This window comes from Wyeomyia smithii, chromosome 2 (genome assembly GCF_029784165.1).
Source record: "Wyeomyia smithii strain HCP4-BCI-WySm-NY-G18 chromosome 2, ASM2978416v1, whole genome shotgun sequence".
Classification (NCBI taxonomy): Eukaryota; Metazoa; Arthropoda; class Insecta; order Diptera; family Culicidae; genus Wyeomyia; species Wyeomyia smithii.
In genome coordinates, this window is record NC_073695.1 from 74,503,317 (window position 1) to 74,521,638 (window position 18,322).

General features: G+C 39.7%; 1 protein-coding gene and 1 non-coding gene across 2 annotated transcripts; one reads left to right on the forward strand and one right to left on the reverse strand.

The window, feature by feature from the left end:
• The first annotated feature begins 6,201 nt into the window (after positions 1-6,201).
• Positions 6,202-6,288, forward strand: Trnastop-uca (transfer RNA opal suppressor (anticodon UCA)). The gene has a single exon. It is a non-coding gene; the product is annotated as a tRNA-Sec (tRNA).
• A 402-nt stretch (positions 6,289-6,690) lies between these two features.
• On the reverse strand, positions 6,691-10,559 carry LOC129724709 (translocation protein SEC63 homolog). The gene is made up of 8 exons (XM_055679835.1): positions 10,198-10,559; positions 8,903-9,612; positions 8,620-8,848; positions 8,137-8,557; positions 7,852-8,077; positions 7,604-7,731; positions 7,449-7,533; positions 6,691-7,385 (listed from the first exon to the last, which is right to left on the reverse strand). The coding sequence occupies exons 1-8, from the start codon at positions 10,319-10,321 to the stop codon at positions 7,041-7,043; spliced, it is 2,268 nt and encodes a 755-aa protein (XP_055535810.1). The 5' UTR covers positions 10,322-10,559; the 3' UTR covers positions 6,691-7,040.
• Positions 10,560-18,322: the final 7,763 nt, after the last annotated feature.

Here is an 18,322-nt window from a genome sequence, read left to right on the forward strand (position 1 = left end):
TGGTCGTCTTCTTCCTGCCGGATTCGAGGCAAACACCATCTTCGCAGGGTTGCTGTCCGGCATTCTCGCAATGTGTCCTGCCCAGCGTATCCGTCCAGGTTTGGCCACCTTCTGATTACTGGGTTCACCATAGAGTTGCGCGAGGTCATGGTTCATCCTACGCCTCCATATTCCGTTCTCCTGCACGCCGCCAAAAATCATCCTTAGTACCCGTCGTTCGAAAACTCCGAGCACTCGCAGGTCCTCCTCGAACATTGTCCACGTTTCATGCCCGTAGAGAACAACCGGCCTTATGAGCGTTTTGTACAGGTCACACTTCGTACGGGGGCTTAGTCTGTTCGACCGCAATTGCTTGTGGAGTCCATAGTAGGCACGACTTCCGCTGATAATACGCCTTCGGATCTCACGGCTGGTACCATGTCCGTATGTCCTCGGCTAGCCAAGATAGACAAACTCGTCGACTACCTCGAACTCATCGCCGTCGATCGTTGTGCTACTGCCTAAACGATGTCGGTCGGCTTCGGTTCCGCCGGTTAGCATATACTTCGTTTAAGACGTACTTATCTGCAACCCAACCCCCGCCTTGTTTTGGTCTGGTGTACTGTTCTGCCATCGCCGCAGTTGTTCTGCCGACAATGTCCATGTCGTCAGCAAAGCAAACGAATTGACTGGATTTGTTGACAATCGTACCCCGCGTGTTGATGTCCGCTCGATTCATTACACACTGTAGCGCAATATTGAAGGAGCAGGTTGGAGGTAGGTAGGAGAGACCATCACCCTGTCGAAGTCCCCTGCGGGATTCAAATGGACCCGATAATCCACCCGAAATTCGCACACAGCTCTGCATCCCATCCACTGTAGCCGTTTCCATGTATATTTTCTATGACCTTTCATAGATCTTTTCGGTTGATAGTGTCATACGCGGCTTTGAAGTCGATGAATAGGTGCTGCGTGGGGGTTTTGTATTCACGGCATTTCTGGAGGATTTGCCTATGGTGTAGATTTGGTCAGTCTTAGTCCGTCCTTCCACGAAGCTGGTCTGATAACTTCCCACAAATCTGTTGGCTAGCGGTGAGAGTCGGCGGAAAACGATTTGGGAAAGCACTTTGTAGGTGGCATTTAGGACGGTGATCGCACGATAGTTCTCACAATCCAATATGTCGCCTTTCTTATAGATGGGACAGATCACCTCATTCCACTCCACCGGTAGCTGTTCTGTATCCCAAATTCTTGCAATCAGCCGGTACAAACAGGTGGCCAGCTTCTCCGGGCCCATCTTAATAAGCTTTGCTCTGAGGCCATCCTTCCCAGCCGATTTATTGTTTTTCAGCTGCTTAATGGCATCCTTAACTTCGTTGTGGCTGGCACGTCTTCTACATTTGTCGTACCGGTAGGATCGCCTTTTCCGTCGCCATGGTCTCCTGCCTGGGCGCCATTCAGGTGTTCGTCGAAGTGCTGCTTCCACCTTTCGGTCACCTCACGAACGTACGTCAGAATACTACCATCTTTATCCCGGCACATTTCGGCTCGCGGCACAGAGCCTCTGAGGGATGCGTTGAGATTCTGGAAAAACTTTCGCGTTTCCTGAGAATGATGCAGCTGTTCCAGCTCCGCAAACTCCTCCTCCTCCAGGCGGCGCTTTCTCTCTCGGAAGATTTGGATTCGCTGCATCTTCTTCTGTCTATGTCTTTCTACGTTCTGACGAGTGGCACTGTGCATCTTAGCCGCCCGCGAAGCATTCTCCTTTTCCATCACCCTTCTACATTCGTCGTCGAACCACTCTTTCCGTTGGGTTCGTCCCACATGCCCGATGACGTTCTCCGCTACGCTGTTGATGGCTGTTCTGATGGTGTTCCAACAGTCCTCGAGAGGAGCTTCCTCCAGCTGGTTTTCTTCCGACAGCGCAACTTCGAGCGAATGCACGTAGTTTTCGGCGACGTTAGGCTGCTTCAGTCGCGCGAGGTCTAACCGAGGCGGGCGTCGGTACCGAATATTGCTAACAACGGAGAGTTTCGGGCGCATCTTAACCATTACCAGGTAGTGGTCCGAGTCGACGTTAGCGCTCCTATAGGATCTGACGTCACTATAAAAGCTGCCCCCAGCTCATGCGTGTTGCCGCAGCTCTGGTAGAAGGCATGGCCAACCCGGAAGGTTCGTACCATTGAGCCCTTCCAGCACACCTCCTTCAGCGCTACGACGTCGAATCTGCGGAATTTCAATACTTCCGAAAGCACTCGTGTGCTCCCTTAGAAATTGAGAGACCGGCAGTTCCACGTCCCGAGTTTCCAATCGTTAGTCCGTTTTCGTCGCATGGGTCTGTGCCGAATGTTCCAGTTCCTCGTTCATTACTTGTGAGTGTTTTACGGTGGCGGCTTGTGAAGCCTGCGCACCAACCCCCTGTCTCGTCGGACTCGGAGGACCATCGTGCACAACACTGTTCAGAGTCCCACGTTGGCACGAGGACGGTTATCTCGGCCGCCCCTAACCTGGAGTACAGAAGCCGTTTTGAGCCGCTCCTAACATGGAGGACAGACGCTCGGAAACTCAAAAGAGCCCTCCTTCCCTGTCAGCATACGACCAAGTTCCCACCGGGGCTGAGTACCCGATTTTTCCTTGGTTGCTCGTATCCCAGCTGGCACTGCGTGGAGGTCGGGAGTGGCTGGATAAAAGGCTAAGGATCACATGTGGGGTCTATTTTATTCATATCTTGCAATAGAGAAATATTAAATCCGAAACTGCGGTTTTTGTTATTCATTCATTTATCGATAATTTGCAACTTAAAAGTTACAATTTCAATCATTTGAAGGTTGGGAGTCAATTTGACGCATGATTATTCCTTTACGCACATTAAAATATGATTATCCTTTCAGGGTTAATCCTCTTCGAGTTTCGAAGAGGCTCGTCGAACTACACACAACATTCGATCTATCGTCGCTTTGACCAACCGCGTTAGTTTGTCCGGAAATCGAAAAGAATCGATTGTGTCGTGGGCCGATTTGAAATTGATGAATAAATGGTGTGTGGGCACGTTGTATTCGCGGTATTTCTGCATAACCTGCCGAAACGCGAATATTTTATCTGTGGTGGCGCGGGCACTCATGAATTCCGCCTGGTAGTGCCCCACGAACTGCTTCACAAATCACGGGAGAGTATTTGGGAAAATAACTTGTAGGCGGCATTCAGCAGAGTAATTGCCCGGTAATTGCAGCACTCCAGCTTGTCGCTCTTTTTGTAGATGGGACACACAATACCTTCTATCCACTCCTCCGGTACTGGTTTTTCTTTTCAAAACTTGGCAAAGGCCCAGTGCACGACTCTAGCCAGTGTTTCTCCACCGTATTTCAACAGCTCCCTGGGAAGTTGGTCCATTCCAACAGCTTTGTTGTTTTGCAACCGGTCAATCTCCTCCTCCACCTACAGAAAATCGAAGACTGGAATCCTGTTGTCATCTGCTCGTGCACCTAGATCAGTTGCCATACCGTCCTCGCGCTCTACTGCATCGTCCTTCAGATGCTCATCGAAGTGTTGCTTCCTCCTTTCGATCACCACACACTCGTCCGTAAAGAGGTTGCCGTCCAAGCTCCTGTACATATCGGCTTGCGGAACGTAGCTTTTACCGGTCTGTACATAGCGTCCCGTCCTACCTGAGCATTCATATCTCCAATGGCGACTTTCACGCAAGTTCAAGAAAATAAAACTCCTCAAGTTTATCGAAAAATTAGTTTATTTTAGCTTACGAACTTGGTGCAGTTGTGCAAAATGGTGTTATGTTCCGGAATATAAGTTTTTCGTCGAAAAATTTTACTAGCGCAAACGATGTCTTGTAATTTTTACTTTTTGTTTTTTGCCTTTGTAACTTGAAACTTTTGAAAAAATAAAATAAAATAAAATTAAAAAATGCCCATCGCATCAAACAAAAATTTACTGCTTTTACCATTTTTCCCTAAATCATCACCATTTTTGAAACTGTAACAGGTGGGTTTCGTTCAGTAAACTAAATGTATAGCATGAGAACTAAGGCTGCAAGTAAGTCATCATAGTGTTTGTGTTGAGTATAAATTCACTTTGCTTTGGGCTTTATGTTGCTTAAAATTTGCTGTCTTATGGTGACGAACTTTCTTCCTCCACACCTTCATATTTCTCATTGAGTCCCGTTGTTATCACTTTCCTCCATTTTTACAGTTGAGAAGAACAATGTTGTTGAAAATTTTCGATGAATAATATTTTGCTATAGGTTTTTAACCATTTTTTCGAAAAAGAATCAACAGCAGTGTTATTTCCACCCGCGAATCGAACTGAAAATCAAGAAAATATATAAATAGGATCGGCAAACCAGTGAATATTCAGTAAGACCGTTACAAATTTTATTTCCATTTTATGTCACCCCCCCTTCAAAAATCCTGAATATTGGAAGGGGAAGAAAAAAAAAAGCTCAAACCGTTTTGTTCAATTCATTGGTTTTCCGACAGCATAAATGCTTAATTTAGCAACAAACAAGTCAGGTGACAGCGAGAGTGTCGTCAAAAGGCAAGCGAAATAAATAGTAATTATAATAAAGTGTTATTTTTCAACATTTATTTGAGTGCAAGTTACAAACGTAATAACTTGCAAACAAACTTTGATCAAAGATATTTCTTTTTTTTTTCGTCTCGGTGTTATTTATTTTTTGCCACCCCCTCGCTAACTTTGATAACTTCGGACATAAAAAGGACTCGAAATTTGTATCAGCCCAATTAGATTAAGTGAACTTAACGGACACGACATTTCTGGAAATTCCACGTAAATCGCGATTTTCCCGTAAAAAAAACACGTAAATTCCGAAATCCGCGTAAGAAAGACCTTAGTGTACCTTCTATTTTTATAACAACACTTTTTAACGTCAACATTCAACGTTTTTATAAAGCAAAAGACAATATCGAGAATCTCGAAATCCAATTTTATCAAATTTTATTGTATCAAACAACAAAAAAAGTATAACTCAAGTTCCATTAGACTTATCTAAAAATAATATTATCTCGAAATTAAAATAATTAAACAATTGTCAAATAATGATGAGTACAAAATTTGATAGATGTAAAATGAGCACCGCTATTTTTGATTTCCCGTGTCATACTGAATATCAACTAAACGCCTTTGGTTAGGCAACGGTGTCGGTATGCTGTTGAAGTTAAAAATAACATAAAATAAATCAATAGAGTTACATAGGGACGATCCATTACTGTCACGCAAAATTTGGAAAAAATTAACTCCTCCCCTCTCCTTGTCACAAGCTGTCACAACTTTCTTGACCCCCTTCCTTAATTACGTCACGTTTTTATACCACCCCCTCCCCCTTTTTTGGTAAAAATTGATTGAAAATCGCGAAATTTGTTAGGAATGCATTTTTTCTTGATAAGAACGATTTTACTAAAAAAAAAACTAAGAGAGAAGACTATTATAGAAGATAACTAGAAAAGGCGTTTAGTTCTTAGTCCAATGATGCTGTTGATGGAGTCGCATATCGACGACATAGAAAGCCGAGACAGTAACTGTAGCATCATTGCTGATTTTTGAAAGCCCATCAATATTTAAGTCCTCTTCTTCAATCAATTCGCAATCCAAATCTTCTCCACATGTTACAATAGCCAAGCATTTTTATTTACGTTTTGTCACAATTTTTGTATTGATTGGATTGAGAGATACTAAATCTTAATGAAATTGCGCTGTCATTCATAAACGAACATGCACGGTAAAACAGAATTAACGAACATTATGCTTTTTGACGAGAAAAAAATTGTCATTCATTTAATCTAAAGCAAAAAAAAGGGATCGTAGAACTATAAATAAATGATGCAAAAATCATAAATAGTTCTGAGTTGAACTCTGTGGTTAGGTATGTGACTTATTTATTTATTTTTTTTTTGAGTTAAAATGTGATGTTACACTCAAGCTAACCTCCCCCATATGTCACAAAATGTCAGAATAATTGAAACCCCCTCCCCCCCCCCCCCTAAACGCGTGACATCATTAATGGATGGTCCCATAATGTAATGAACAAAAATTACATCTAAAAATTTAAAATTTACCTCAAACTTCTATTTTATGCAAGAGAAACTTTTCATCTTGCTTATTTTATTTTTTTTTCTGAGTGATGATTATCCATCGCTAGAACTGTTTTGGTGATGTCTTTCTATATATACAACTTTCACTGCCGTAAATCCTGCCCAGTTGAACCTCGGTGGTCCGGGGTGCAGGCTTCAAACCTGTAGTCGATTAGCGTCGAAGTGGTCCGATTCCACCTACTGGGCGGAGTTTTATAAAAAAACAAGCCCCTCCTACTCCTCCCTCCCATAATATTTATCACCTCCTATTCAAAACACGTCATTCTGCGTAAGGTTTTTGTCACCGTTGGAGGCGGGGGACCCACCCACCATTACCACCTACCTTATTATGATGCTATACCGTAGATTATTTGTGGGAGATGGGGGACTGTTGAAATTTTCTTTAAATTGAAGATGAATTTTATTAATTATAATAACCCGTTATTGCAAAATCAAAGAGTATTATGGTCAGAATCGTTGTTCCGGAACAAACAAACTCTGGATATAGCAAAGTTGCTCAGGCTGTGCTGCTTCAATAGTAAAAAATAGATAACAAAGTGGTTGTTTGTGTCTGCCAGGATTTCTTTCTCCATACACTTTTGAGATACCGTTTTGATAGCATTTGTCGCTTTTCTATGTTTAAAGATTCCTTCTGTGATTGTGTGTAAGTGTAAACTTGTGAATTGTACACTAAATAACTACTTTAACTTAGTATTTTTTATCTATTTTTTCCTAAAAAGTTCTTTTGTTTTACAATATAGTCTCCCATTTATACCGCGCGTTTTTATGGTTTTAGTTTTGTAATTGAAGAAGATGATAGAAAACATTTATCTTGCTTGCGCATATCAGTCGGAAATCTTTCACTCCACTCGCTGCCGAGTTTAATTCTGAAAACTGAACACTTTCAGACAAAAATATATTCGCACGTCAATATTTTGCGTGCGGCAACACGTAACTCATTTAGTCTTCATTTTCCGCATCGGATGAGTCAGTGGTGAATTCACTCTCATTAGCCTGCTGTTCGTTGTTATCTGATTCGGACTCGCTGACGTCCCACTGTGGATGCTCGGTGGGTATCGCGGCCGCTTCCTTCACATCTAACTTCAAATCCACCTGCTGATCCATTCCTAGGTAGGAATCGGACCGTAGACACACGGTGAAGTTATATATACCAGGCCACTTTGGTGCGGTGAACTTGAGGTGAACCTCTTCACTGTGCACCAAACTGGTCACCTGGTATGGGGCGGTTAGCAGAGTTCGCGACTTTCGGTCGCAAATGTATGTCCACCAGTATTCGAATTTTTCCTAAAATTGAGTTATGAGATAAAATAACTGTTGCTTAACTTTTCGATTACAAATTGCTTTCACCTCCGGGAACAATGGACAGTGAACAGGGTGGGAAACTTTAGATTTGCCTTCCAGTTTTTCACGCTTGTTGATTTTTTGCTGGAACCTATAAGAAATTGAAATAAAAAAGACGTGTCAAATTGTATTGTTTGTAACCAAAATGTTATTTGTGTTACTTTTCCCATTCTACATCATCGTCTTCCATAGACGATTTCTTGTCCTCATCCGAGCTGCCATCATTATCGCTTTCGGCTCCACTGTCACCATCTGTGTCGTCTTTACGGACTTTATCGTTTGTTTTAGTCTGGAAAAGTAATAAATACAATACATATACTTGAAGACAATGGCATAATATATAAAAATTATTTGATAATTTAGAAATTCTCACACAAAAAAAAAAACAAAAATCAAAGGATATCTGTACCTTATCAGTTTTGTTGGACTGATTTTGAGCCGCAGCGGCAGCTGCTGCTGCAGCCACGGCTTGCCGATGCTGTTTGCTTTTATTGGCGCCGCCTTTACTTTTACTTTTGTGACCACCCTTGCTTGGTTTCGGCTGCCAGGCGGGTTTTTTAGCTTTGGCATTTTCCTTTTCATCCTTGACTGGTTCCCCATCTTCTGCTCCTTCGGCTCCTTCTTCAGTACCCTCACTGGAAAAGATGAACGTGCTTTAGTCAACCCCTCACAAGTAATACCTTAGAAAACTCACGTAATGCCTTGCTTCTCCTTTGCGTTGGTGTCTCCGAATAGCTCACTCATGCTACGCCTAACCAGTTCGACTGTCACGGTGACAATTGCTCCCGCAGTGACAACATTCGAATTTTCATCATCCACCACCTCACACTTAACACTAAAATCGATCAGTGGCATTTTTCCCAAAACTTTCATAACATTCTCAAACTCAAAGTCGCTGAGACTCCGCAAAACCGCGCGACTTTCGTCCGGCGGAAGCTGTGCAAATTGTTGCAGATTTCGAACCGGGCGCTTCTTTGACACGAAGTAACGCAAATGATCGTCAGTAACGTGCGGGAGTTGTAAAAGAGGATTTTTAAACTCCCATAAGCCTTGGATGATCATTGGCGATAGTTTCATGCAGTTTTCAATAGTTTCGATGGTCGGTAACTTAGAAACTGAAATGATAGTATCAAAGTAGTTGATTTGGGCTATCTGCAAACTTTATCTCGATACTTACTTCGCCGGGCGTAAGCTAGCATGATCAACTGATTTACACAGCTGACCATTTCCTGGATAAGATGTGGACATTTTTTCACAATAAACTGGCGATCCTTATCTAAGGTTTGCGGATTGAGCGTCATGCGACTTAAATGTGCGTGCAGGATTGCACGGGCTTTAATAGAATACATGCGGCAAAGAGGTAGTTCTTTGCATTTCTCGTTCAGATTCGGCAATTGTTTGATAAGCTTGAAGTAAAAATAATTGGTGAAATATTATTTTTTTATTTATACTACACTTACCATTGGAACTTCCTCGTTGTCAGACTGTCGTTCTACCACCTGTGCATTGTGTCTCTTATCAAACTCTAAACTGGCGGCCAAAATCATAACCACACGTTTCAGTGCCATGTGCGGAGTTTTATGGAAGAAGTAAAAGTACATTTGTGTTGTGTCAAGCAGTACTTTATCGCCACTGTAACGAATTGATCGGTACCACCATGTGCCCACCACAGTCGGTAGGGCCACCATAAATACTAATGCATACAGGCCAAGTACCCAAACAGAGTTTTCCTTCTCGACGATCCAGGACGGAAGCGCAATACCGAACGACGTTGCTCCTGGACCGTCTGGATTCCCGTATTTCTCCCAATTTTTTCGCGCCTCGTCATCCGTCAGTGCCTGATACGCTTTGGTGAGCTTCATAAATGCCTTCTCGTCTCCGGTTTCTTTGTCCGGATGCAATATGACGGACAGAGTGCGGTACGCTTTCTTGATATCCTTCTGGGAAGAACCCAACGGTACACCCAAGATTTCGTATGGATCGAAGTTCGACATTTCATAATCGAACTGAGAAACCTTGTACGTCAAAAATGCCAGCAACGCCCAGCCACCAATTATAGCGACCTTGGTAAAGAATGCTTTTACGCCCTTGTACGGGTCGGAATGTGATATCAGGATACGTTTCTGCAGACATGGTTTACATTGACACTCTGCTTTGTGCCGCTCGGAATCTGTGAAAATATTGAATATGTAGCAATAATAAACATATTGAAAACGTCATTTAAAAGATAACTGTTTTTTATTTTCCATTACTCACAAGCTTTTAGGTACCTTTAAGGAATATTATTCTGAGCAAAACTTGGATACGAACGAAGAAAGGCTACATTGACACAAAAGGGGAATGTGCTAACGAATTGTACTGATAGTGCGGCAATTTATTCAATCTAAAAGCCACGTTTGGTATGTTTACTTAGTTGATATACTTTTAAAATACATCAACGTTTTATCAACAATCCTAAACTAATGCAAATCTAATTGCTTTGGCGTTGCAAAGTAAATGGTTGCTGTAAGAAAACAAGCATGAAACAATACAGGGCTCTTCGAAACGACCAAATCACGCTTAAGCCACTTACTAAAGCCCACGACAGCTGAAGTTCGCGGTTGGATGACAAACGTCAGTCACGAGCCGAAGCAAGAAAGAAGTGAAAACATAACTGTTAATTTCTCTTTGCAACCATACCCAAAATAGAGCTATTTTTAATTCTGTCCCTATGGGATAGCCTTGGGTCGCAGGTATAATCTATAATGTTACAAACCGTCTTTCTTTTTGCGGGGCCAAAAGTAGAATGTAGCTGGAATTAACACTAGCGCCAGGAACGATAGTATGAAGTAGAAAAACGTTGCTCCGCTTTCATCGTACTGGAATTTTTGTCCACCCATTTTCACTGTAGTTACTTAGCTCTGCCACGGAACAGTATTCTACAATTATGCAGAATAAAACTTGCACTCCAGGCACTACCGATTTACGGACAATTAAATAGAGCAGTCACAATTACAAGAGAAATAAACTTATTTTCTGCTTCTTTTTCGAGTTTCACGCGATATGCAAACTAATCCGGACGGCCGAAGAAATGACTGAAAGCGAACACATCAAGAAAAATAATTTGACACGTTCAACTAACAGCCCTGCGGAGCAGCGAAAGGACGTTTGAAACTTGGCTTGTTAGTTGAATCGATACAATGAGCCAATAGGGATGGCGCAAAACATATCAATCAGAAATGGGCGATACTGACAAAATATGTAACCGTGGTATAATTTGGAAACCAAGTATTGCCCCTCGCATTACTATTTAGACTTTTGTGATAATCAATAATTGCTTGGGGCAAGACACTATTGATATGTTTCCAATATTCGATATTGCAAAGTATTCATCGTTGCATATGATACAGTGATGAGTCGCTCGTTGGATGTTCGTTAGTTGGGGGTTCGTTAGTTGAGTGTTCGTTAGTTGGGCTGTCATCCAACTAAAAAGCACTCTAATGTCAGAGTTCAACCTCATTCAAATGCATTTCAGGAGTCCGAAAAATGAAAAAAAAATTACTAAAATAACTGTATTTAAAAATTTTTTTAAACATGTTTAATTACTACGCTTAATCCATTCAGCATTGATAAGTTTGTTTCTCAGCGCTATTGGACTCTTCTGACATAATCAATCGTGTAATTTAAAAAGTACATGTTATACATTTACAACATTTTGTGTGTAATTTAGAGGTTTATTGTTCGGTTGTTTGTTCTATTATTTCTTCAACGCCTTCACCGGAAATATCCAGCGTAGCGATCGTCCATTTTTTAAGCAAGAAGTAGAGTGATGTGCTTGCGCTTTATCATTTGGCTTCTTGTTGGATTTTTTGTATGAAAAAGTAATGACCAAATACATAAAATATTTACTACAGCAGCAAGACAGATGAGCAAAGTTCATTTTCTTTGACATAGTTTTACCGCAATGAAATTAGAAAAACTTTTCAAAGCAGGAAGATAAACAATCGGTGCTCCCCTTTGAAAAATTTGCCCAGTTGTCAGTTCATCCAACTAACGAACACGATTCGCTAGTTGGGTGGCAGTCGTGTTCCAACCAACGAATTTCGGCTGTATTTATTGTTGATTTGTCACATTGATATCACTCTGACCTATTGAGAAGAGTAAGAAGTCACTCCTCATACTCCGTCAATATTGGGAATTCAACATTAAAAATATTTTTCACGTTATTGTTACGTGAAATTTCCTGTACTTATTCATTTTCTGTCATTTTGCATGATTTATGTGACAAACATAACATCTACGTGAAAATCACATGCATACTATGTTTTATCACGTAGCATCTACGTCAACTTGGCAACGTCAAACAGAATGAAGTATCGCGTGAACTCTCCGTGCGAAAATACACAGAAATCAAAATGGCGAAGCTGTTGTCGGATGTTGTCTTCGAACATGGAAGGAATTCCTCGATAACTTCCCAATAAGTAAGCTTTAAAAAAACCATGAGAATCCGGCATCGAGATTTCACACAGATTCAGTTCAAATTGCGTGGAATTTCCTGAACATAAACAGTTGCAGCTAACAGTGATTATCACCAGCGAATGTCGCAATATCATTTTGCCATTTTGTATGTCGTTTAATTCATTTACGAATTGGCGATTTTGCATGCCCGTGCGACATATATGGATATTTTCTGAAAACTATTCCTAGTCTCTCAAGAATTTGGGAAACCACAATTGAAAATTATACGTTGTATAAAACGTAGAACCTATCAGACAATCAAATGCTTTTCACTTTACCGGTAGTTAAATTCTACGTGAAACTCACATGAAATGCATGTCTACTGAATAAGATTCACAGGATAAATCATCTCACCAGTTCATGATGAACCTAAATGACAATCACGTAAAATCTACATGAAAATGACAGTGGAAAATATTCACATAACTTTTCCGGTAGTTATAACGTAAAAAATATTTTGAGTGAAGGTGTTGTGATATAGGTAAAGGGGTGCCTAAAAATGCAACGATAAATATTCTGTTATATCGAATATTGGAAATACAGTCGCCGTTCGTGACTGCAAGACTTTTAACTGCAACGCTTCTTAACTGCAAGACCGATAACTGCAACAACTTTGCAGTTATCGGACCGCAATCGGTCAAATCTAATGTCAAAGTCATATCTGACATTAAGGTGATAGATCTCGCGGGGGGATTCTAAATGCATTCGAAAATGAAAATTGTTGAATCTTTGTAAACATTCCTTTTCTTTCGATTTTTTTTCGATTTCGTTTACTTGTTGTCTCTTCATTCTAGATGGGAGATTATAGATCTCCCCTATTAATCAATAAGGCAAAATCACCATGTTATGTGGTTCACTTTCCGTCTTTGTTATAAGAGTTTTCTCTTATAGTAATATCCCTTGTGCATTGTTTGGCTAGCTTTCACTACTCAGTGAGGCAGTGCATAGTAGATCACAAACAATATTTTGTGACCATGCGTTAAATAGACCATTTTACGAACCGACAGGTGTCAGGGATCCTGCTGACATTGATGTTGCTTTTACTTGCGTTATGTCAGCGATTCCGTGCTTTCTTTCTAAATTTCAAACATGAATTGAGTTCAGAAACGTCTCGTAAAATAGTTTATTGTAGTAATGAACTTTATTTTCGCCTTTATATTGGTTATGTGAAGAAGTTACTAAAACGCAATAAATTATGATGCGGAAATATGAATATCAAATTGATTAATCGAAAAGCTTGCCTATTTTAGTTTTCTGCTATTTTTGCCACTATTCCATTGAAAAAATACATTTCGACATCATTGAAAACAACAATGGTAGTGACGGACCCCCCTCTAAATTTTGGCATGTGTCAAGTGTTGCAGTTATCGAACGGCATAAGGCAATCCACGGGTGACGTTTTTTTTTGCTTGTACGTTTGTTATTGTTGCTGTTTTTCAAGCTGTAAAATCAAAACACGGCCAAAACCGAAATCTTTTAATGTCGGCAATAATATCAAAAGTGATTTTATATTGTTGTATTTAGGATTGGCACTCGCGATACTAGAGCTACCACTCGGATAACATTTGTTTTTCACGATTCTGGATCCGGATTGCATCCAAGTTGAGACCGATCGAACATACATAAAGCTGTCATAAGTTGAAAACAGACTGAAATCAGCGGATCGCAATTGTCTCGTGGATTGCCTTATTCGATAACTGCAATGTAAACATGTTGCAGTTATCGAACGACGACTGTATTTCGCAAAATACCAATAGTGTCTTGCCCCTAGTATCAGCGGACTTCGATTATTTAACTTGCATTTTCTGAATCTTTATTTTCAATTTAAGGAATATTTAACCATTTTTTTGTTCCATGTAGCAACAAATTTGCAGTAGTACCGGTAAAGTCATCCGTGGACTTATCCGAAAAACACTCTTCAAAATAAAATACATACACGCAATGAAATTAACATTATTTTCTAAAACATATTATTTCTGTCTATTGGTAAGTTACCAGCTTTGAAAGTTTGCCGATTTTTTCAAATGCATTTCGGTTGTTCAAACGTGTAAGCAATATTTGCAAGTAAAATCTTTTCCTCCGTACGTTATTATTACTCGGGTATCGAAAAAAATGTCGTTTGGTAACAATGTCGAACTATACACTTCAATGTTCATTTTCGTTTCACAAAATAGTTAGGTATAAAATTGTAAAATTTTTGCAACAGCTTCTTACCCCGGAAAATCTGCCTCGCAGGTTACGCTTTTGTACAAATTTTCAGAAAGTCTCCGCAAATATATGTAAATCTGTTAAATGTTAAAATCGAGACTAAAAATTTAATTTCTTTTCTCTGTAACTGGATTTAACGGAATAATTTGAACTTTTAAAAATACTACTGAATTTTACTACAAATTCACTAGTCAACACCAGGAGAGTGCTGTCTAAAGCCCTAGAGTTAAAGTTTGGACGACTGTCACTGAAAAGTTCCAATCGAACTGTCAAAACTCGTTCCAATCGAACATAAGAATGTTTGACATGTCAAGTTTGTCTTAGTAGATGGGAAGTATTGTGATTTAGCAATAACAAAATGCAATAAATCTGGAGATGAAACTTGATTGTAACGAAAAAAAAAACATTAAATTCCAAAAATTTTTACGATATTTTATTTTTTAAATGGGTACAAAAATCATAACGCTATAGACCTCTTTTCTACTCTCTCTGATCTTTTGCTCATCTTCTGATCATCTGATTAATTTTGACGTGGGACTACGTCTTTGTTTTCTATACTGGTATTTTTTACAGTATTTTACAGAATATTTGGAAATGAAACTGGCAAATGTTGCGTCAGATTTCAAACGATAAAAACATCATTACCCCATGATGAATAACAATAACAAATATGTTGTTGGATAGATGAAATGTTGAACAATTTTGTAATACGCTAGTTATCATAACTTTTTCATTGCTGAGCGGTTAAAATCGATAAAAAGTGCTAAGGACAAATTTACGCGAACAATGACCCAACCACATGCGGGCATTCCTAGCACAGACGACATGAATAGACACCAACCATTCCCTGTGATAATCTCTGTATCAGTATCAAAAAAAAAAAAAAAAATTGACAGAGTCTCCCCATCCCAATAGGTCAATTTATGTTTGCTTCAATGAACCTAGACTAATTTGATGTCTCGAAGGTAAAAGTTTTTCGAGAAGTTTGAAACAACCCCTTTCCTTGAACAATTTCTAAACCTGCTGTTAGAGCGTAATAAAAACTGATGTCTTGGAAAAAAACATGCTGGTCAAAGCAACAGTACCGTCAGTTTATGTGGAGCAGAGCGCCGCTAGTTTCTCGTCGTCTATCATTTCAGCGGGCACGGCTTCTGATCGCGTGCAATGAAAACAGCAATGCTGCCACTGGTGGTGATTGAAAGTTTATCTCATGAATATGATTACCATAAAAACCATAAACTATTCAACAAGAATTGAACATTTTTGCAACGGTTATAAGATATTTTTATTTATTTTTTATCTTCGATATTACTAAATAATCGTGACCGACATAATATCGAACGAGTAAGTTTCCAAAAATACTAATTTATAGAAGAGTAAGAGCCGGCGAGTGCTTGTGAATTTTTTTGTCCATTCACTAGGATCTATCACAGAGAACAGACATTCAGGTTCATATAAAGAAGTTTGAAAATCGTGTGTAAATATTTGAATCAAAATACGTTAATACACTAATGACATCTGTCTTGTGGTGCCCCAGTTACACTGCATAAATATTGCCGTATCGATATTTCATCGATATTAATGCTCGGTTTGTAAGTGACGAGAGCGCCACATAGCGGGAGCATTAACATTTACTGGTAAATGACGGTTGCAAGTTTCTTCTGGTTCTGTGGATCTATTCAGATTTTTTTTACCATTTCAACATTGTTAGATTTTTTTTTATTTTTAACTTTTTTTTTTTTTATTCTCGCTTATTTACCGTCGGTCTAGTTCCGCCACTGTTGTTGTGCCAACCACCGACGCCCGGGGAGGCGACTCCACCCAGGACCCTAACTCACGACCCGTTGATTAACGGACCGGCGCCAACGGCTTTACTTCCTCATGCGATGGAAGGCGTGATCCCAGAGATTTTTCGCCTCAGAAAATCTCCCGGTGTCGGCTAGAATTGAATCTAGACCAGTTGGGTTGGTTGTGAGTGGATCACGCCACCTCACAACCATCGACACCTATGTCGGCGGTGGGATTCGAACCCAGGCGTCGAGCGTGGTTGGCGGAGACGTTACCAACTACGCTAGGCCCCCGCTCATATTTTTAACTTAACAAATAAACTAATATTCTTATATTAGCTGTCTTCGTGGTACAGTGAATGTAATTGTTGGCAAATGAAACAATTTATGAAGCAAAAAACAAAAATGAATTTTTCTAAACTTTAACTTCGTTGTACCTAATTGTTGAATGTTGCTTGCACAAAAAAACACTACAGGCACAACATCACCATGTGTAAATAAAGTTCTTTCGAGTGTAATTAAATATAATTCTAAAAAAATGAAAGGGAGGCTGAGAATTAAAAAATTAAAAAATCACTAAACAAACGAATTCATTGTGTCTGTAATTACAGTAATTACAGTGTTTAGTCCCACGTCACCATTTCATACAACCCTAGGGCTGTATACCTTGTTGTATTTAATTTTGTTTTTTCTCACTGTTGACAACTGGATGAGATTCTTAGTTACTACGGCTGTTGGTGATACATGGAATTTCGAACGGACATTGGGTAGCTTGTTCGGAGTGACCGTAATCAATTGATATATGTATTATCCGGTGTCTCCAACGTGAATAAAGTGGAACTGCAAGCTCCAAACTTACGCTACAAGCAAAATAGAAAACAGCACTTCATTTTTTCACTACTATATATAGCAATACAAACTGAAATAAAAAACTATGAACTTAAAATACGAGTAGTCATGTAATGGCTTTTATTTTTGCAATGTTGCTAGTTCTCTGAAATTCTAGAATGGCTGCCAGATCGACGGAAATTTAGTGCTGCCGTCAAAATTTTGCCTATCATTCATAAATTCATCATGGAATTTCATTTCAAATGCTTACACACAATATAAGGTATTCATTGAAAGTGCACATTCTACTGAAAATAAATTAATGGCAATTATGGGACGTTTACTCTACGCCAGTTGTTTTATAGCATACCAACCAAAAAGTGGGTTCCAGAATCAAAGAGTGGTAGATGGAAAATGAGGAGTTTGACAGCCATACCAATCCCCTGGTCAACAAAGCTGTGGTGACACTCTCACGTAAGGTGACGCATTTCTACACTGGCTAGAGGCACCAAATTTCACAGGAATGGTTAAAAAGCTATAATCTTTCTAGGGCAGCTATTTCAAGCATCAGGGCAGCATTTTTTCGCTTTTGTCGACCATCGACCAAAAATAAAATGTGTAAAACAATAGACCAAGAAATAAAATTCCACTAATATTTTCTTGAACAGTAAGAAGTTCTCAAGAATCAAAAACCATATAGACTGTTCCGAAAATTATAAATACATCTTCTTTCTTGAATAAAACAAAAAAAAAACAGGATTTTTCGGGTCATTTTATTCTGAAATATAGATAATAAGTGTTTTCTTTCCAGTTTCAATTCAAGTTGGGATTATTTTTCGTAGGATACGCGAGTTTTCTAACTTTTCTCTTAACACTACTAATGAGCTTTTGCACAGTGTGTTCTCCGACCATTTTTACCACTTTAAGCCAATCTCTTTTAAATTTTTCAACATTGTTCGCTGGTTTGACATATTTCCTTCCTCAGCTTTGCCTTGGTCAAAGTCCAAAAAGTTTCAATAGGGCGAATTTCAGGGCAGTTTGGAGGATTCATCTCCTTTGGGACACATGTGACATTATTTGTTTTATACCACCCTAGTGCATCCTTAGAGTAATGGCAGGAAGCAAGATCGGGCCAAAAGATTGGAGGATTGTTATGCTGCTTAACCATGGGTAACAACCTTTTCTGCAAACACTCTTTCACGTAAATTTTACCATTCATTGTGTCATTCGTAATGAATGGACGAGATATTTTCCCACATTCACAAATGGCCTGCCAAACCATTACCTTCTTGCTGAATTTTTCGGTGTAAATGGCTTTTACTGGTCCAGGGACATCCTTTCCCTTCGGTGATGTATAAAATTGCGTTACTGGCAGAGTCTTATAGTCCAGTTTTATGTAGGTTTCGTCATCCATGATTACATACCCCATTTTTTTGGTCAGAAGTTTGTCATAAAGCTTTCGAGCTCTCGGTTTCACAGATTCAGCTTGTTTTGGATTTCGTTTTGGCTGCTTCTGCTTCCGACGGGTCTGCAGACCCATTCTTCTCTTGGCACGCATAA

Coding starts and splice junctions, on each gene's coding strand:
- LOC129724709 (XM_055679835.1), bottom strand. CDS start 10,321: ATGGGTGGACAAAAATTCCAGTACGATGAAAGCGGAGCAACGTTTTTC. Junction 8,078..8,136: donor AAGGAGAAGCAAGGCATTAC/GTGAGTTTTCTA, acceptor CATCTTTTCCAG/TGAGGGTACTGAAGAAGGAG. Junction 7,732..7,851: donor AGTCCAACAAAACTGATAAG/GTACAGATATCC, acceptor TTACTTTTCCAG/ACTAAAACAAACGATAAAGT.